General features: G+C 33.0%; 1 protein-coding gene across 6 annotated transcripts in view; it reads right to left on the bottom strand.

Moving 5' to 3' along the window:
- Positions 1 to 1,519: 1,519 nt before the first annotated feature.
- Positions 1,520 to 22,049, bottom strand: part of ZNF711 (zinc finger protein 711) — a 28,921-nt gene continuing 8,391 nt past the window's right edge. For 4 of the 6 annotated variants that reach the window (XM_030934497.1, XM_030934496.1, XM_030934499.1 and 1 more), the window contains 7 exons: positions 19,066 to 19,608; positions 10,419 to 10,574; positions 9,596 to 9,733; positions 7,430 to 7,567; positions 6,510 to 6,557; positions 4,733 to 4,876; positions 1,520 to 4,230 (listed from right to left, as the gene is read on the bottom strand). In XM_030934497.1, the coding sequence (XP_030790357.1) occupies positions 3,053 to 4,230; positions 4,733 to 4,876; positions 6,510 to 6,557; positions 7,430 to 7,567; positions 9,596 to 9,733; positions 10,419 to 10,574; positions 19,066 to 19,608 (2,345 nt within the window). In that variant the 3' untranslated portion in view covers positions 1,520 to 3,052. The remainder of the gene's footprint in view (positions 4,231 to 4,732; positions 4,877 to 6,509; positions 6,558 to 7,429; positions 7,568 to 9,595; positions 9,734 to 10,418; positions 10,575 to 19,065; positions 19,609 to 22,049) is intronic. The other 2 variants (XM_010383393.2, XM_030934500.1) reach the window with 1 other exon arrangement.

Raw genomic sequence — 22,049 nt, 5'->3', positions numbered from 1 at the left:
AAGAGTTCCCAAATACTATCTTCTCCTTTATGGCATAAGCAATTTAAAAGTGACAGTTGGATAAATCCATCTACACATATGACCCTGAACTGTTCTAGAAAAATGATTTTTCAGTAATTCCCAATTTTTTCTTTGTCTTGTGAAGGTACTTTGACTTACAGATTTACATTTTTAGGTGGAATCTGTTCTGGTATGTAGGAAAGCATTATGCCAGGAAAATCCGTATTTTAAAGACAATATTTTGTTTGTAACATGGGCTAAATTCATATCTGCTCTACCTGGGTTGACATTTTCTAAGCCAAATATACATATAGAAGAAAATCCATATACTTTTCTCCAGCTCCACTGTAACCATGACAACTAGAATAACCTCTTAACATGGCTGCATCGTTCAGCTCCTCTACATTTCTTAGAGCCTCCAGAGTGATTTTCAAAACATGTAACAGTATTCTTTTCCTTAACTTTTCCCAAGGACTTCCCGTTTCAAACTTCTCATAGGTCTCTCTCTCTTTTTTTTTTTTTTTTTTTTTTTTTGAGACGGAGTTTCACTCTTGTCACCCAGGCTGGAGTGCGATGGCGCAATCTTGGATCACTGCAACCATCTCTTATCACTCTCCCTTGCTAACGATTGTCCAGCCAAAGCTTGTTGTATCTCAGGTTGTTTGCATATGCAGGTTTCTCTGCCTTGCTCTTCCACAAGATCTGGCTGGCTGCTTCTTGCCACTCATATCTCAGCTCTAATGTCATGTCCTCAGTAAGAATTCCCTCTGTCCACTCACCCACAACTATCTGTTTAAGCATAGTAAATAACATGTGCCAGAATTACAGCAGGTGCTTTTATCTACCACCTTATTACTCATATGGTGGCAACACATGGGAACTTAATAGGAATGCAGAATTGCAGGCCCACCCCAAATCTATTGAATCAGAATATGCATTTCAGCAAGTTCCCTAGGTGATCTCTACAGACTTTAAATTTAAGAAGCACTGGTCTAACATGTGAGGCTGATATTTCCTTTTCTGCTAGTGATTAATAATAATTAATAATTCAATTGACAAAGAGTCTTAACCATGCCATATATATAGAATTCTATGAAATGCTCACTGAACATAGAAAGTTATTTTTATGCTCATTTGCAGAAATCTTTGCCAAATACACACATCAATACTTTTCCTTTTGAATGTATATTGGGAACATAATTAGATGTATTCACTGCTCAAGATTGTATCATTTAAGCAAGTTAAGAACTTTTAGTTTTCTCTATAATATGAAATCTAAGATCTTAAAATGGACACTTTTATTTATAGTTATTTCATTATGATTTTAGCAAATAACATACATTCTTAAGAAATATGCATTACACAGTCATCATAACTGTTTAAATTCCTAGTTCATGTTGTTGTTAATGAACAAAATTCAGCAAGACATTAAAGAAAGGACCAATCTGCCTAAGATAAATCTGAAGTGAAGTCTTTTAATACAAAATATTGCAACTTTAAATAAACTCATAAAACCATGAAGTGCAATAAATGCTTTTTATTGTATGCTCATTTCAATGAGTAACATTTAGAAATAATAAACCCACATAACAGTAGCGATCTTATTTTACAGCGTGTACATCATTTACAGCCACATAACACAGAATTTTAGTAGATATTCCAAATTTAAATTCTGAAGTTAAGAAAGATAAAAAATTTATTCTCAAGGAACTGATTCTTATCTGGTGCAAAAACAGAAAGGTGAACATTATTTGAAACACAAAGCCACAATATAGCATGAAGTAAAATTACATTTTAATTATGTTGAACAGCTGAATGTAAACATGAAGCAACTAAAACTTAAAAGTACATATCATATGCATTACATTTATGAACAGGATTTTCATAAAATTTCCCTAAACCAGTTTTTAACATTAAGTGCCATTTTGATTTGCAGCATGCTAACACAAAGCGTTGTTAAAGGGATGCATATTTTAAGTTTATACACTGTAAACTAAATATCCACCTCCAAACTCTATTGGCAGCATATTGCTCTGTTTAAATACTGCATAAACACTGCCTCGTATTGAAAATGCATGTTAATAATATGGTATATAGATTTTAAAAATCAATTTCAATAATGGCATAAAATTGCACCTTTAAACATTAGAGCAAGTAAGACTAGAACAATCATACTTGCTAAGACTGTCCTAAAAAAACTCTAGACATTATAATATTTAAGAAAACTGTGTTCTCTCAATTTAATCTTTAGATCATTAAGAAATATAGTGCTGATTTTGTTTGCAACGCTAATGTTGCATCCATTTTCGAAAGCCACGTTTGACTCAAATATACTTTTGTCATATATGCCATACTGAACAACAATCAACTTGAACATCAGAAAAAAAGGGAACTTTAATCTTTATAGACTTCACCTTAGACCTCAGCACAGAATGCTATATTTTAAGTATCCTATCCTGTGATAAAATATTAACAGCTCTGAATTCTTTTTTAATAGTACTGAATTAATCTAACCTGCTTTCCAGTTAGTTTTCTTTTAATGAATACACAAAACTTTTGTTGTTTCTGGAATTTAATTTCCAGGTACAATATAAAAGGCTCAATGACTAAGTGACTGATGAATGACCACATTTTGTCTCCCCGCCCCATTTCTAAAATTGCATAAAAGTGGGTTTGCTTGCTATAGCAAAGCATCGCTAAACTCAATTATGTATTCTCTTTTCAGAAACATTTGTATCTAACATAATCAGCCAAATAAAGTATTTGTCTTTGCTTTTCCCCTCTGTAGTTTAAGTATGCATATAATACTATTACATAGATACTTAAGAAGTTTTTCTGTGACCATTCTATAGTGCTTCTTAAATTCTTTAAGTAATTTTCAAAGGGCTATGAGATCCCCCCTGAATTCAAATATTTTAAGATCTTTAACACAAAGAATGTAAAGTCATGGTTTAGTATCAAGCTTTGAAACCTGGTGAGACAGTTAGTGAGAGTTTTCTCCCAAGTAGCATATCATATCTCCTAAATAGCTTCTTTCTTTATATTGATCTTATTACATAAGAGCCTCTTTGTGGTGCCTCATAATATGCTGATTTTTTTCTGATGGTCTTCGGAATCCCTTCTTGCAGAATTCACACCTGTGTGGATAGTCTTTTGTATGTATCGATATCACATGTCGTTTAAAGCCAGATGCATCTGTAGTGCTGTATTCACAATACTCACATTGGTAAATCTTCCTTCCAGTATGGGTCTTCATATGTTTTTTGAGCTCATTTTGTTGTCTGAATCCTCTCTTGCACCTTTTACATTTCAATGGCTGATCTTTAGTATGAACTGAAAGGATATGGCCACTAAGAATAAATGGATCGGATGTTTTAAAGTCACAGTGCCTACACTGATGAATCTTCCTACCCTTATGGATATCACTATGCTTTTTGAGCTCAGAAGGACGATGGAAACCTTTATCACAGACCTCACATTTGTGAGGAAAATCCTTAGTATGAACAGATATGATGTGCCGCTTAAGGTCACTTGAATTGGTGCTCTTATGGTCACAATGAGGACACTGGTGTGTCTTATGTCCTTGAAACAAATCCAGATGACGTTGAAGCTCCCTCTCATCACCAAATGCTTGGGGACAATGCTCACATTTGTATGGCAAATTGTTACCATGTTTAGACTTAATGTGAGTTTTCAGATTTGATTGATCTGCACACCTGAAAATACAATACTGACACTGATATGGCTTCTCACCAGTATGGGTTCTCATATGTTTCTTGAGTTCAGAAGGATGTCGAAAACCCTTCCCACACTCAACACAAACATGAGGAAAATTCTTGCTGTGAACGGCCAACAAATGTCTGTTTAACAGTCCTTGTTCTGCAGTTTCATAGTCACAGTATTTGCACTTGTGCATCTTCGGCTCCTTGTCTCTTAAAATAAGTTTATTGGAACTCAGTGGACTAGCCTCTCTGTATCTTCGTGTGTATTCTGTAAATTCATGGGTTTTGTCGACTTTGTTTATAAGCTTATGGCTTTCTAAGTGGTTATGGAAACTCACTTTCTTGTTAGTTGTAAAGTCACAATCTGTACACTGATATTTTTTTCTCATTAAATGATCAGGATGATTCTTCATGTGTCTTTTTAAGAATCCCCTGGATTTAAACTTTTTTGTGCAAATATGGCAAGGGTACACTGTGAGGGGCTGTCCATCAGGACCTATTATAACAGCTAGATAAAGAAAAGAGAAAGTTGTGACATTTGGTCAGACTGTTTTAAAGGATTTTATAACAAAGGTGCCAAAACTAGATGGCATTCACTATGTGAAAACTATACTAGTTGAATAAAATTCTGTAATATAACAAATACATAATAAAAGCAATTGATGCAAAGTAGCTCACTAAAAAGTAATGAGCAGCACTCTACTATGAACCACTCACATGTCAAAATGCAGTATCATATATATTTTGAATACCAAAAACAGGTACCCTTTATTGTTAAACCAACCTGAAAATTCTCTGTAAAAGTATCTTTGGAATAAAGAGCAAACAAGCATAGTTTTATTAAGTACCAGTCACACAATATGAAAAACAAAAACCAATTATCTATAGCATACACAAACAGGTACGTGGAGAGTAGAACTGCCGTGTAAACCACAGATATTTTTCTTTGGTGACAAAAAAATACTTCCACATCTCAAATAATTATAATATTCATAAAGCAAAGTATTTACCTGTTTGCCACTGCCTGGTTTCTCCCCTTCTCCTCTTCTTGGCTTTTTGTTTAAGTACTTTATTTGTATTAATGCTGTCACAAATTTGAAGGTACTGTGCTGCTGTACTACTTCTGCTTTCTAATGCTGAGTCCAAAGTATTTCCTGGAAAAAAAATGGAAACCTCATTAAATTACATACATTTATACTTTTTTGGTTCTGTTGGATGAGTTACTATAGATGACATGACACCAAGTTACCACTGTGGTAATAAATTTCACAAAGTATATCCATCTTATGATTCTCTTTCTCTCTCTCACTCTTGCTCTCTCTCACTCACAAGTAAAGACATATATGTGTAAACACTTTGAATAGGATATCATGTGAAATTAACTTTAATATATCTCAGTTTGATCATCAATTAAATTTAAAATATCTCAATTTTATCAGGAATAAACTGATAAGATGAATGTAACATAAGAAACTGGATTTGGGCTGGGCATGATGGCCCACACCTGTAATCCCAGCACTTTGGGAGGCTGAAGCAGGAGGATTGCTTGAGGTCAGGAGGTTCAGTCCACCCTAGGCAACATAATAAGATCCTGTCTCTACAAAAAACAAATTAGCCAGGCATGGTGGCATGCACCTGTAGTCCTAGCTACTTAGGAGCCTGAGATGGGAGGACTGCTTGAGCCCAGGAGTTCAAGGTTGCAGTGAGCTATGATTGTGCTACAGGACACCAGCCTGGGTAACAGAGCAAGACCCTGTCTCTTCAAAAAAAAAAAAAAAGAAAGAAGGAGAAACTGAATTTGAAACAAAATCTTGGCATCAGACCAATTTTTTTTTTTAACTAATGAAGGCTGATGAAATTAATTGAAAAAGAAATGTAGATATATTAGTGAACCATTATAGTTATGGTGACTATGTGTAATGCATAAAAAACAAAACAGATCTCTTGTAGATATGCTTCAGAATAATGTACTTGATATAAAGAGTACTACATATTAATATTGATTTTAGGGGTTAACATATGGTAGGCAATTTATTGCAATTTCAGTGTGATCAGTGCATACATTAAAAAGTACTTAATAAAATCCTAGTTCTCAAAAATCCGTTGTGGTTTTATGCAATTTAGCTAAAAAATGTAGACGTACAAAACTGTCATGTTAACTTATATGCTGTGATCTATACTTCTCATCAATTTCTCAAAATCAGCACTTAAGTTTAGAGAGTCAAACACTTCCCAAGGGTAGAAACAGAACAATGACACGTTATCATAAGAAAGTATCTCCTTGCTTAAGAAAACTTAACAAGAAGATCAACTAGAGAATAACACTATATAGAGTCTATTAAAACTAAAATAAAATTAAGCTGACACATGGGTTTTATATAACAGTTATATATAAATGCACTCGTTGCCATAGAAATTAAGAAAACAGTTCTGCCCCGAAAAGAACACTAACAAGGGGTTGATATCATGAATAATTGTTACTTTTCTGTCCAAATAATTTCTATTTTATTTTTTCCATAGCAACCTGTTATGGTCCATGTGGTAAACTGCCTGATGCTTAAAGTTTGAGGGAAATCTAAATTGAACTGCATTTACAGATTAACACACATTATGTCCACATATAAATTAATTCCTCAAAGAGGCAAACTCCTATTTAACTAACTAGATTAGGTATGATTAAGCAAGTAAGAGTCCAACAAATGTGTCTGTAGACACAAACTTGTTACTTACCAAGCAGTATATAAAGTCAGACCTTTAACTCACATCTCATATACAATGCTCTCTCACCTGATGTTTGACAATCTTCATATCTTCGGGAGACTCTTCTTTCATCTCCTTAAAAAAAAAAAAAGACTAATTAAAAACTGATATGCTAATTATAATGACTACTAGTGGATCACATCTTAATCTACAGAATCTTACTTTGCCTACCATTCCTTGGGTTAAAAAAAATTGCTGCGTTCTTCCACTCCCATAGGTTAGATAATGTCACATACTGAAAATAAGGGCTGCTGTCAGCATCCTTGGAATTGTCAACATCTAGAACAATTTTACTTTTTAAATGAAAACTGGGTAGATATTTCTGCAGTGTACCCCCAACTTTGAAGATGCTCAATAAATGACTGTTGAATGAACGAACCTTTGGAAGAACCAAGTTTAGATAAATTAATGCATTTGAACATCAAAATTTTTCAAAGTAAAAAGTATACCTGGACCATCTTGTACATTACATAGGAATGAAATAAAATAAGACTGAAAGGGAAAAAATAAGTTGATAAATTTACCTTTCATTATATACTTTCTAAAAGAGCATACCTGGGTTTCTGTTTCTTTTTCAAAACCCCAAAACCTTATCATCTGTAGAGTTAATAAATGAAATAAGTTTTTCCAAAAGAGGAAGGATCGATTTTCAAAGGATATTCCTATTTTAGGAAAATAAAATTTTTTATGGCACTCACTTATACAGGTAGGATTTAAAATAGATCATACTGAAAAACATAATGCATTAAGCAAGATTCATTTTAAATAGTACAAGGTGTGTGGTAGGAAAATCATCTAAAGTAACTAAAGATGAATCAGTCCACAGTGTAAAACATTTTATTATATTAGCCAATTCATGGTGGCGTTCACACAGCTTATTTAATGGCCTAAAGGCTGAGTAAATACATGTTATGTACTTATCAGGTGAAAAAATGCCAGTATCCTACCATATGCCGCAGCCCAGACAACAGGGACAACTGTTTTATTAACATCAGAGTCCTCAAGCTGAATCTCAGGGAGAGAAGTTCCTTCCTCTTCCCCTACAATGACTTCCATGTAAACTTCATCTGCTATTTCAGCGCAACCTAAATTTTAGAAATAATTGCTTGTTTATAACCCCAAATATTTAATAAATGGGTAAAAATTCCAAACAATGTAAATCTTTCAACTTTCAAATTTCAGTTTGGTTAATTTAAAAATTTATAAATTTAATTTCAATTTATATTAGGCACTTTTGGAGGCTAGTGCCACTAGGAGACAATCATTTACCAAAATTCTTATTCTCCTCTTAGAACCAAGTCCTATGGAAATGGCTTTTAAAAATTTTATAAAAACATGTGCGCTTGAAATATAGGGAATGATCATACATTCTACCAGGCATTATACATTTATTTGCCTGACAGTCTTCTGGGACTCAGAAAATATTTCTCATAGAAATAATACTAGAAAGTGGTCCATACTATCTCATATACTATATTATAAATGAAATGCAGTACTATACATGTAATAAAAAATCATCAAAAATACTAATTGAAAAAAATTTAAAATTAAAATTAAAATTATATATGTATATAATGCTAGTGATCAAGAATATGTGGACACTCTTCAATAGGCCAGATTTTAAGAGATTCTACTGAGGAGAGAAAGCATTAATGAGTTTCATTTAACAAAACAATATTGCGGTAAGAAAAAAAATTTTAAACCTAGAGAGCCACAATATACTTTATATAAAATAATCTGTTTACATTTAACCTGTTAAATAGAAAATTGTCTTGAATTTTTACTTTTCCTTTGATTCACATACTGGGATCCTGGATGACTACAGAAGAAATGTGGGGGAAAACATAGGGAAAAAGTATCCCTCTTCTCCCAAGTTTGTCTTCTCTCTATTAACCAAAAACAGACACTGGTCTAAGTTTCCCACATTCCCACAGAATTCTGGTATAAGTTAAGTTAAACCTCAATCTCTCATCTCCTACTGTGCCCCTTTCCTTACCAATGAATAAAAAAAATAAAGAATTTAGAGACCAAATAGAAATGTGATTAAACTATTTTCCTATCCATCAGAATCTTCTCCACTCATTTGTTCTGGTATTTTCAGTTGTAATACATTACTCATGTTTGGGGGTGGAATTCAGCACCCTACGACTTCTAGGGAAGGAAACTTGGAGTAGGTATCAGAGTGCAGCACAGGTAAAGCCCAATATTGTCAAGTTAATGCAGTGAAATGGAGGCTCTTACCCTTATAGGGCAAGGCAACATTGTGTTTTTCTCAGCATAGTAAGAAGACAGGAATAGCCTTAGGAAGGGCTGCATTCCTATACTGAGGTGAGGAGAAAGTAGGCAGAGAGTAAAATGTCTTCATAAGGAAACATCCAGTATGTCAGGAAAGGAAACCTGAGGAGGTTTGATCGTCCTGTGGTACTTAGCCCCACAAAACCTTAAGCAGCAACTGCTTGGAGACCATCAACAGCATAAGAAATCAAACTCCTGGCAGCTTGGCTTGGAAGCATACATACATAAGATAACCCCTTAGTGACAGGAGAACAAACCATCAGCCCTTCCATTGCTAAATCCAGGGAGAAGCCAACAGTGTTCACTGCCATGTGGAAAGAACACTGGCAGTGGAGTTAGATAACCATTAAAATCTTGCCCTTCACACTTAATATTGGAATGATCTTGGATAAATTGTTTTCCCTGAATCCTTTTTTTCCTTCCATAAGACAGAGAAAATACCACCTATCTCAGATACCAGTCGTAAGAATTAAATGAGATAACATCTTGCAACATATTCAGTAACGTACAGAAAGTAGGTACTCAATAATTACATATTCGTGAGCTTCACTGATGTCAGGAACTGTATGTTGCTCATCTCTGTATTTCTAGTATAGTATATTAAGATATATTATTTCATGTTTGGTGATTTGAACAATACATGTACAAATGAATGGTCAAAAGGACCCTTCCCTTTTAAATTATTTACAGCAAAGGGTCAAAGGGTCAGGCTTATTTTAGTGAACTTTGTTCCTATACAGTGCTTGTATCTCTGAGATTTTTTTTAAAGAATGCATGATGGCTACTGATAAGTCACTACAGTGCCCTTATTTTCTTACTGATATCATCTTCTTCTTGAGAAGAATCTTTAACTGCCATGTAAACCATCTTCTCCCGCTGCATTCGGCTCTGGTCAAGCACTCCAGCTACTGAATGTCCACTGGTGTATTCACTCTCTGTGACAATTTCTGTTCCACCTTAAAAATTAAAACACATATTAAAATAGAGAAGTATCATGGAATAATCACCTAAATTAATAAGGAGAATATATAGAAATATTTCCCTTTAGAAAAAAATAAATTCCAAAATAAATTTCAAAGTGCCAAGAACATTTTCATATAAATTATACTTTAAATTTTCAGCTATCACTGAGAAATGACAATTGTTCATCCTTACATCAAACTTATATGCCAAGCAGTATATAAGTCTTTTATATGTATTTACCCATTTAACCCTCACAACAGCCTTACTAGGTAGCTGCTATTATTATGGGCATTTTATAGATGAGGAAACAGACAGAAGGGGGTTAAGTAACTTATCAAAGGTCACTTAGCTAAGTGGCAGGACCTATTTAAAACCCAAGCAGCCTGCCTCTAGAATCCATGCTCGTAAACACTCATTATAGTTTCTTAATCTAACCCAAATCCTCTCCAATCATATGTTTTTGATATTTTCTGCTGTAATATTCTACTCATGTTTGAAAGAATCAAAGCATGACATATTCTGCATTCCTGCTTTACATTCATATACAATTTTTAAAAGTAGACTATCCCCAAAGAAACGAATAATAAAAAACCATGCTTTGAGAATGTTTTTAAACTAGTCCCCAGAAAAGAGATTATAACTCCTATTAGAGCAATAAATTAAAATTAGTATTTGTACCTATTTCAACATCATCTTCAGCCTCCGCTTTAAATATATACACTTTTATTACTTCTGAACCAAACCCATCTTCTTTAACATCTTCTTGTGAACCATCACTGCCAATTTTTAATGGTGTATTCCCCATATGCTCTAATTTCTCTCCAACATCATCCACTATAAAATACAAACAAAATTAATTCAGTCAAAAAGTACCATTGACAAAAAACAAAAGAAGAAAAATTACCACTGACATTTACTGGGTGTTAAGCTGAAAGTGTAACGTGAAATAATGTTAACCACCTACCTATTGTATTCACTTAATAACCTATTATGAAGCCATTAAAAGTGTTATGGTTCATGAAAAATAGACATTGGGGACTTCAAAAAGGCGGGGGGAGGGGAGATTGTGAGGGTTGAAAATTTATCTATTGGGTACAATGTTCACTATTCAGGTGATAGGTACACTAGAAGCCCAAACCCCACCACTACACAATATTACATCCATGTAATAAACCTGTACATGTGCAACATAAATCTATAACGATAAAATTATTTTTAAAATTTAAAAAAGTGTCAAGGTTCATGAAAAACAGTATACATGATCAGTTATATTACATAATCACCATTATATAAAAATCTATTTATAGATTTCAATTAATAGATACAAAATACTTAACCATATAGCTTTAATTAAAATGGCTTCATATTTCATCACTTTCAACATTTTCAGGTAAATCCTAACACCAAATTTAGTAACAGAAAAATTAAGAACATAAAACATATATTACTCATAAAATGAGTTCACATAAACAACAGTTCCCAAATTAAATAGTGGTTGTTTCTAAAACAAATTAGCATACGAGATCTAGGATTAAAAAAAAAAAAACACAGAGAACACCTAAATGACTATAAAAAGGGTTTTTCATAAATCATGGAAATAAAATCTTAGTAAATACTCTAATTTCTGCAGGGTCAATGGAAGACAACTTCAAGCCATAAATTTTGTATATATCTAGATTTTGCAATGTATGCTTTACTTCAAAATTATATGTAAGGGAAATAAATGGGTATTTCCCCCTTTTTTTCCTTATTAAAAGTAAATCATATATAAAGATAAGGCAACAGTATTTGGGCCTATTTCTTACATTTTAAATATACTTAAAATTTTTGATTCTCAACTATATAGTCTTTTAGGATAACACTTAAGTTTACATGAATACTATGCATGAACTATGCAATGAATAAATTAATAAACTCTGTCCTCTGACCATAAATAATATTCAAACAATATATTCCTCCTAAATACTATATGCCTATAATTTTTTATTTTAATGCTGTTCCTATAAAAACACAAATGTAATCTAAATTGAAAATCTGCTCCTCATTATATATATCACAGTACTAAATATGAAACATCAAATTGTGAAGCCCCTACATACATCTAACAATTCTAGAACCATTAAAAACAGAATAAAGCGGCATTAAAAAGCTATTAATTCAGCACTCCTAAAAACAATTTTAGCAAGGTCTAAATGGGTCAAAGTTTAGATTTTCCTTACTTCAGTTTCAAACTTGATACATACAACTTCAAAAATATTCCTTAGGCCTTTCAACATAGTGGAAAAAAAACACATATCAAAAATTATTTTTACATTGCAGAGCTACTTTAACTTTGTGATTAAATATAAATGATTCTATCCTATTTACAAATTTTAATAGCTTATTGTCTATGAAAGAAAGCATCCAAATGATCAAAACAAAGGCTACATATTTTCATTCCATCACAGCTCCTAATTATATTACTAAACTTTTGGCAACTTTTTTGACAATGGGACAAATTAAAATAAAAAAAAAAACAATGATTAAGTATTTGATATTACCAGCTTAACAGCTTCTCTTATAAAATAATGTTGAATAAAAATGACATTATAGAAAAAAATATGATTAAGTTTTCAGAAAAAAAACTATATTCTCATTCTTTAATTAAAAACAGAATATTAAAAAAACTTCAAAAAGTGTCCAAAATACAAACTTTTAGGCTGAAATAACTTATGGTAAATTAATAAAATAATAAAAATACTCTCATTTTATAAATTCTGCTTTATTATACATGAATAGTTTAAACTGATCACAGTTCCTTCTGGGATAAGCTGAGTTAAAACTATTATTCATAAAATTAAAGTTCATGAAATGAAAGTCACATTTTTTTCACCACTTCTCAATAGTTTTGTACCATAATTTTAGCATTAAGTATGAAATTACTAATACTATTCTCTCTGATTCCATTTCTACCTTTTCTTAAGGTTCATACTTTTAAGTTTAATGCATTCATTAATTTTTACTTAGATTCCTCAGAATGAGAAATTTTAAAATGTACTAACTGAACTTATTCTATATTTTAAGTTCACAGAAGATGATAAAATTATTAAAGATGTTGGCATGCAGTTTTAAGAGGTAAACCATCAACTTGAACAAGATTTATTCTATATTCTTTGTTATGGAAAGTATAAATCCCCAAAGGCCCTTCTTAATGCAGATAATACTCAAAATACTTTAAATTCAAGCTTAACTTTTTTGCTTGTTGTAAGGTATGCAATATTCAAGTCCAATAGTGTTATTTCTCAATCCAGCAATAAGTGAGTAATAAAATACCCACCACAGAATTCTTCTGGTACTAAATATAATATAAGAAAGTGAGGGGCATTGTTTGCCAACACTGCAAAGTTTGGTAACATTCAATATTTTTTTTATGGCCCACTTGCACAATTTAATTAAAATTTCATTTTAGTAAAATGTACAATATAACATTCCTTTTTAAAAGTTAGGTAGGCTTTTTATTTTACCTGTTGTATGTTAGTTAAAAAACAAAACAAAACAAAAAACTATACAGTATACTGATATACCACGGTAATGGGATTAGGCAATATACAAAGGATCTGTATTTCACAATAGTGAAAAAGCAAACAAGACAGTCACGTTTATATTTCAGAGGCATGCCACTCCCAGCTATATACCCAAGAAAACTAAAAATATGCACCTACACAAAAACTTGTGCACAAATGTTCATGAAGCATTCATAATAGCCAAAAAGTGGAAACAACCTAAATGTCCATTAACTGATGGATGAATGGATAAACAAAACGTGATAATACCCATATAATGGAACATTATTAGTAATACTGAATGAAGTACAGTTGACCCTTGAATAACATAGGTTTGAATTGTGCAGATCCACTTATCCATGAATTTTCTTCTGCTCTGCTACCTCTGAGACACCAACCCTTCTTCCTCTCCCTCCACAGCCTACTCAATGTGAAGACAATAAGGATGAGGACCTTTATGATGACCCACTTCCACTTAAAGAATAGTAAATATATTTTCTTTTCCTTAGGATTTTAACATTGTCTTTCCTCCAACTTACTTTATTGTAAAAATACAGTATATAATACATATAACATACAAAACTGCTATTGGCAAGGCTTCTGGTCAACAGTAGGCTGTTAGTAGTTACGTTTTTGGTAAGCTGAAAGTTACATAGGGCTTTTCAACTGTGTGTATGTCGGCGGGGGGGTGGGTTCAGCAACCCTAACCCCTGCATTGTTCAAGAGTCAAATGTACTGATACATGTGATGACATGAATGACCCTTGAAAACATTATGTGAAGTAAAAAAAAAAAGCCAGACATAAAATGCCACATATTGCATAACTCCATTTATATGAAATGTCCAGGATAGGCAAATCTATAGAGGCATGGTTGCCTCACAGTGGATGGAGAGTGGGGTAACAGCTAAGGGGTATAGGGTTTCTTTTTGTGGTGATGAAAAAGTTCTAAAATTCATTGTGGTGATGGTTGTACAACTCTGTGAATATACTAAAAACCACTTATTTGCACACTTCAAATGGGTAAATACAATGATGTGTAAATTATATCTCAAAAAAACCATTATAGTTTCTAAAATTATAAAGGCGTTAACTTTTTTTACCCCTGAAATTAGGGAAGTTTGAATGAGATCTCCCATCATGATGTTAACAAGATATTTTGCTTCATACAAAATTATGTTCCTTAAGCAAAAATCCTCAAGAAAATACCAGTAAACTAAATTCAACAGCACATCAAAAACTTAAAACACCATGATCAACTAGGTTTCATTCCAAGGATGAAAGGTTGGTTCAACATATGCAAACCAACAAATGTGATTCACCACATAAACAGAATTAAAAGCAAAAACCATGTGATCATTGTAATAGATATGGGAAAAGCTTCTGATAAAATCAAAATGTATTTAGCCCTTCATGATAAAAACCCTCAAGAAACTAGGCATCAAAGGAACATATCTCAAAATAATAACAGCCATTTATGACAAACCCACTGCCAATATCAAACTGAATGAGCAAAAACCGGAAGCATTCTTCTTGAGAACTGGAATAAGACAAGGATGCCTACTCTCATCACTCCTCTTCAGCATACTACTGGAAATCCTAACCAGAGCAATCAGGCAAGAGAAAGAAATAAAAGACACCCAAACAGTAAAATAAGTCAAACTATCTCTCTTTGCTGATGATATGATTCTATACTTAGAAAACCCTAACGACTCTGCCAAAAGGCTATTAGAAGTGATAATAATTTTATCAAGGTTTCAGGATACAAAATCAATGTACAAAAATCTGTAGCGTTTCTACACACCAACAACATCCAAGCTGAGAGCCATATCAAGAATGCAATTACATGTACAATAGCTTCAAAAAATACCCAGGAATATATTTAACTAAGCAGGTGAAAAACCTCTACCAGGAGTACTATAAAACACTAATAAATGAAATCATAGATGACACAAACAAAGGAAAAACATACCATGCTCAAGAATTGAAAGAATCAATATCATTAAAATGGACATACTACCCAAAGCAATCTACAGATTCAATGCTATTTCTATCAAATTACTAACATCATTTTCACAGAATTGGAAAAAACTACACTAAAATTCATATGGAACCAAGAAAGAAATAGCCAAAATAATCCTAAGCAAAAAGAACAAAGCCAGAGGCATCAATTACGCAACTTGAAACTACACTACAAGGCTACAGTGACATAAACAGCATGTTACTAGTACAAAAACAAACACATAGACCAAAGGAACAGAAAAGAGAACCCAGAAACAAAGCCACATAACTACAACCATCTAATCTTTGGCAAAATCAACAAAAGTAAGCAATGGACTCCCTATTCTATATAGTAAGGACTCCCTATTCTATAAACTCCCGGCTGGGATAGCCGGGAAGCCACATCCAGAAGAATGAAACTGGACCCCTACGTTTTACCATACAAAATTTAGCCAAGATGGATCAAAGATTTAAAGATAAAACTTCTAGCCATAAGAATCCTAGAAGAAAACCTAGTAAATACTATTCTGGACATTGGCCTTGAGAAAGAATTTATGACTAAGTCCCTAAAACCAATTGCAACAAAAGCAAAAATTGACAAGTGGGAACTAATTAAACTAAAGAGCTTCTGCACAGCAAAAGAAACTATCAACGGAGTAAACAGACAACCTACAGAATGGGAGAAAAATATCCACAAACTATGCAACTGACAAAGGTCTAATATCCAGAATCTACAAAGAACTTAAACAAATTAGCAAGCAGAAAACAAGTAACTCCAATAAAAATGGGGAAAAGGCAGGAACAGACACTTCCCAAAAGAAAACATACAAGTGGTCAACAAACATAGGAAAAATGCTCCATATCACTAATCATCAGAGAAATGCAAATCAAAACCACAATGAGACTTCACCTCACACCAGTGAGAATGACCATTATTATTATTATTATTATTATTACTATTATTATTATTATTATGCCTGTTCATACTGACAAAGCTATTTTTTAAAATGTTTTTATTTCAATAGCTTTTTGGGGAATAGGTGGTGTTTGGTTACATGAATAAGTTATTTAGTGTTGATTTATGAGATTTTAGTGCACCCATAACCCAAGCAGCGTACACTGTACCCAATGTTTACTCTTTTATCCTTCACCACCCCCAACCCTTTCTCCCAAGTCCCCAAAGTCTAATGTATTATTCTTATGCTTTGCATCCTCATAGCTTAGCTCCCATATATGAGAGAGAACATATGATACTTGGTTTTCTGTTCCTGAGTTACTTCACTTAGAATAACAGTCTCCAATTCCATCTAGGTTGCTGCAAATGCCATTATTTCATTCCTTTTTATGGCTGAGTAGTGTTCCATAGTGTATATATACCACATTTTCTTTATCCACTCGTTGACTGATGGGCATTTGGGCTGGTTCCATATTTTTTTTGCAATTGCAAATTGTGCTGCTATAAACATGCATGTGAAAGTATCTTTTCTGTATAATGACTTATTTTCCTCTGGGTAGATGCCCAGTAGTGGGACTGCTGTATCAAATAGTAGATCTACTTTTAGTTCCTTAAGTGATCTCCACACTGTTTTCCATAATGGTTGTACTAGTTTACATTCCCACCAACAGTGTAAAAATGTTCCCTTTTCACTGCATCCATGCCAACATCTACTATTTTTTTTTTATTATGGCCAGAATGGCCATTACTAAAATGCCAAAAAAAAAAAACCAAAAAAAAAAACCAAAAACAGATGTTGGTAAGGCTGTGGAGAAAAGGGGACACTTAAACACTGTTGGTGGGATGTAAATTAGTTCAGCCACTGTGGAAAGCAGTTTAGAAATTTATCAGAGAACTTAAAACAGAACTACCATTCAACTCAGCAATGCCACTCTGGGTATATATCCAAAGGAAAACAAATAATTCTACCATGAAGACACATGCACTTGTGTGTTCATCACAGCATTATTTACAATAGCAAAGACAGGGAATCAACCTAGGTGCCCCATCAACAGTGGACTGGATAAAGGAAACATGGTATATATACACCACAGAATACTACGCAGCAATAAGAAAAGAAGAAATCACATCCTTTGTAGTAATATGGATGCTGCTGTGGGCCATTATTCTAAGCAAATTAATGCAACAATGGAAAACCAAATACTGCATGTTCTCACTTATAAGTGGGGTCTAAACATGGGGTCTTTATGGACATAAAGATGGCAACAAAAGACATTGGGGACCCCTAGAGGTGGGAGGGAGGGAGTGGGGTGAGGACTGAAAAATTGTTGGGTACTATGCTCAGTACCTGGGAGATGGGATCATTCATACCCATACAAATCTAAAATAAAAGTTGAAACCAAACAAATGAAAAAAAAATAAAATTATATTCCTCAAAGGAGTCTTTGTATTTGATACATGAGGTAGTTATCAAAATAATTATTCTAACTTAGAATATTCCAGAAACTTTTTAAAAAAACTTTTGTAGAATTAAATCATAGAAGAGAACACAAGGTATGACTATTCACAATACATGATATCTAAATTTTGCACTACTTTAATATCAAACAGTTTAAATTAATGAATACTCTTTCAAAGACATACTGAATTTATTTTAGTATAGACTACCAACTTTTGCCACATCATTTTATATGATAACCATAACTATAAGTCTTTTAAAAAATGCCACATTAAGATGCAAATATGGAGTTGCTTTAGTAATCTATATCTATTTAAAAATAGGTAACAATATTTGCAGTCTTTTAGTGACTTATATCATTCTCTTAAAAACAAGGTAAAAATTCACCTTCAAAAGTGTTTATATAAGAAAAAAGTTAACATGCTAAACTTCAGAATTAAATTTATAAATTAAACAAATCTAGTTTATTTTCAGTTTTAAATTCTCTGACACACATATGCATACAATCACTTTATACACACACAACACACATACTCTACTTGGCGATTAACTTCCCAGTCAACCACTTTTGTATTTTAAAAATAAAAGAATAAAAATCTTCCCTGGAAAAGTCAAAAAAAATTTGTCTAATCTTTACTACTTGTAGCATGATCCCTTCAAATTTAATAACTAATATACCTACTTCTTTAAGCTCCATCAATAACTTACCAAGATATTTTCTATTTTTGTTGCTGCTCTCATAAACCCATCATTTAAAATGAGAACAAAATATTTCTATCTTCCCGCTTCAGATAGAATGTTTTAAGAATCTTGCAAAGCAGTCTAAAATAAACATGTTAAATAGCTTTGCATAAAATATACACGCACATATTTAGGCAAATGCAATATAAACACAGGGATAACTGTAGGACATTATCTGAGTTTATGATTTACTTTTCAAGTATTTAATTTAAAAATCAACACAATATTTCTTAACATATTATGCTTAAGTTCCTAAGAAAAACTTAATTGACAATTCCAGTGCCTGTCATATTAAAAAAAAAAGCAGTGGCTACATAAGAAAGTTCCCATGTTGAAATATATATGTTTGTCATTAAAATTTTGTATCAATGTTCTTGTTGTTGCCAAATCTATAATCCTATTTTAAGATACTAATAAACTGCATTATTTTACTTCATTTCAGGTATGAATTTTCATTGAGTAAATTAAAAACATGAGTAAACTCAAAAGAGCATATTAATGACACCGCTTCAAAAAATTATTTTTCAAAAAGATTCCCCCATAACTTTTATTATCCCTCATCCCAGAAAACTTTTCCACATTACATAAATCAATCTCCTGAGTAATTATGGGCTTTATGTTTCACTTACAAGATATCATTAAGTAGTCTTCAGAAGTGCTCTTGACATCATCATCATCATCATCTTCGGTTTTTATAGTAACTGTAGAACCAGGAACACCTCCAGCTGCTTGAATCACAGTTTCTGTATCTGAATTAGTTACAAGAACCTCCTCTGATACCATTGTGGGAGAGTCGACTCCTGAAACACAATCTTGGACCACATGTTCTAAGTGTCCATTAGGACCAGTAACAAGGTCAGCCACGAAAACCTGCTCTGGTACCCTAACGGTTTCTGTAATTAGTTCAGAAGTCAAGATGTGATCACCATCATCTTCCTCTAAATCCTCTTCAATGGCAACATCAGCTTCAAGTACTGCTTCAGGAACAATCACACCTTCTGTTACTACATCAGTCTCTGTGATGATGTCAGGTCCATGGACAACTTCAGCTGCAAGGCCATGATCAAGAGTTATCCCATCATCTGTGACAACATCAGAAACTAATACAGCTTCAGGAACTGAAACAACGATATGGTCTCCATCGATATGTGCAGTACCAGCCATTCCAGCCACTATAATACAAACAATTATCCAAAAAAGGTAAAGTTATTTTATTAATTTAGAGTACTGTATTTAATAAATCAAATGCTATAAATATTTCTTAAATATTAAGTAATCTTGGCCAAATAAATCTTTTTTTAAAATCACTGACAATTTAACTGCAATTAAAACCACCAACAACCAGGAATTGGGTTAGAGTTGGGCGAAAACAATGTTAGTAAAATCTACATGAAGACCTTAAAATAATATACTTTATTTTCAAGTAAAACACAAAAGACATAATGAGATATCACTACACCCCAATTAAAACAGTTAACATAAAAAACAGTGATAACACCACAGGCTGGTGAGGATGTGGAGAAACTGGATTTCTCGACTGTTACTGGTGCAAACGTAAAATAGTAGCAGCCACTCTAGAAAATAGTTTGGCGATTTCTTACGAAACTAAATATGCACTTACTATACAATCCAACCATTGCAATCTCGGGCATTTTTCCCCAGAAAAATGAAAATATATGTTTATACCAAAAACTGTACAGAAATATTCCTAACAGCTCACTGTAGCTATTACTCATAGTAGCAAAAAATTAAACACAACCCAAGTGTCCTTTAGCAGGTTAATGGCTGGTTCCACCAACTCTGGCACATCCCTACTATGGAATACTACTCAGCAATAAAAATGAACACACTATTGATAAAGTCAACAACCTGAATTTCTTCCAGAAAATTTTGCTGAGGGAAAAAAAGACAATCAACAAAGGTTATGATACTGCATAATGTATAAATGATTTATATAATCTTAAAACAATGAAACTGGAGAGATGGAGAACAGATTATTGGTTGCCAAGGGGGTGTGTGTGTGTGTGTGTGTTTGTGTGTGTGTGTCTCTGAACACGCAGGGATAGCATATATATAGTGATAGAACAGCTCTGCATCTTCATTGTGGTGGTATTTACACAAATCTATATGTGGGATAAAACTGCATAGACTGTATACACTCACACACACACACACAAATGTTTGTTAAAAATGGTGAAAACTGAATTAGATCTGTAGTCTAGTTAACAGTAATGAGTGAATGGTAATTTCCTGGTTTTTGTATTGTACTGCAGTTATGTAAGATACCACCATTACAGGAAGGTAAGTAAAGGGTACACGGAGTCTGTGTACTCCTTTCGTCTATTGCTTGTGAGTCTACAATTGTTTCAAAAAATTAAAATAAAAAGGCACAAAAACATAAAAGAATACTAATATGTTAAGTAGGTTAATAAAATGTTCTACTATAAAATGTGTATTATAAACATGAAAGTGTCTGAACTTCTTTAACTTACAAGAATTACTATATCCAAAATTGGAAGGCATCTTTCAACACCTGATTTAGGGAGAAAAACTCTCTACTCACCTTAGACTAAGATTTGGTTTGATAATAGTAAATCTGTAGGAATAAAGCTTTAATGTTTTTCTTGAGCAGCATGGTAAACACCAGCTCCTACCTGCCCTGTAAATATTGTACAAGTGTAAAATCCCTTCACGAGGAATTCTGCTAAGTTCTGCTCCCTGAGGTGGTACAAACACAAATTAAGAGGGTTTGTGGATCTGGTTATAATAAATTATCTACAATAAATCATCCAGTACAAAACCTTTTGATCACTTTCTATAAAGTAGTACCTGAAATAGTGTTATTTGTCATATAGTGTTCATTATTTTTAATCAATTCATTATGGAAGTTAGTTACCAAGTTAGGATGGAGACCAGTGGACACCATCAATAGCCTAACACATCAAAGAACAAGGTGAAAACGGAAAGCTGTGCTTTCAACAGCGTTTTGGGGATACTTTCCTTTCAACCCCTTTAAATCTTTCTCACCATTCTCAAACTCTCACCTAAACCACTAAATTACCCCAAAAGGACACAGCCACAATCCTGGAAGTCTGGTACACGAAGGGAGTATGTATAAAACAAGTATTTTTAATTCAGTAGTTACTCCACTGGGCATTTCAGAGATGGGGATGAGGTGGGGGTTCAAATTTAGCATTTAATCAGACTGGAAATATGGTTTATTAGTAAGGAAAAAATTAAAATATTAATCCTGTAAAATTATACTGGAATTCTATATATCTAAACAATAAAATTACTAATTCACAAAAATCTTCTCACAAACCAAAGATTTAAAATATGGGAAATCCCATTTATTTTAGAACACTGCTGAAGATTAGTCTGGTTCCTGAAAGTAGACCACAGGGAAGGAAAGAAGGGTAGAATAATGCTAGTGCTGACCTGGGTTCAGATCAACCTGGTTGGTTGGATTCTAAGAAGACAGACTGAAGGAGCAGTGCTAGTTCACCCAGCCTCTAGCAGGAACTTACAAATCAAAATAGATCAGATCTAGAAAAGTAAATAAATAAATCCAAATATGTTTTTTTTTTATCCTGAACCAAATGCTCTCAAGGAT

The sequence above is a fragment of the Rhinopithecus roxellana genome, chromosome 7 (genome assembly GCF_007565055.1).
Source record: "Rhinopithecus roxellana isolate Shanxi Qingling chromosome 7, ASM756505v1, whole genome shotgun sequence".
Taxonomy (NCBI): domain Eukaryota; kingdom Metazoa; phylum Chordata; class Mammalia; order Primates; family Cercopithecidae; genus Rhinopithecus; species Rhinopithecus roxellana.
Note: the sequence above shows the minus strand (reverse complement) of the source record. Positions and strands in the feature narration are given on the sequence as shown.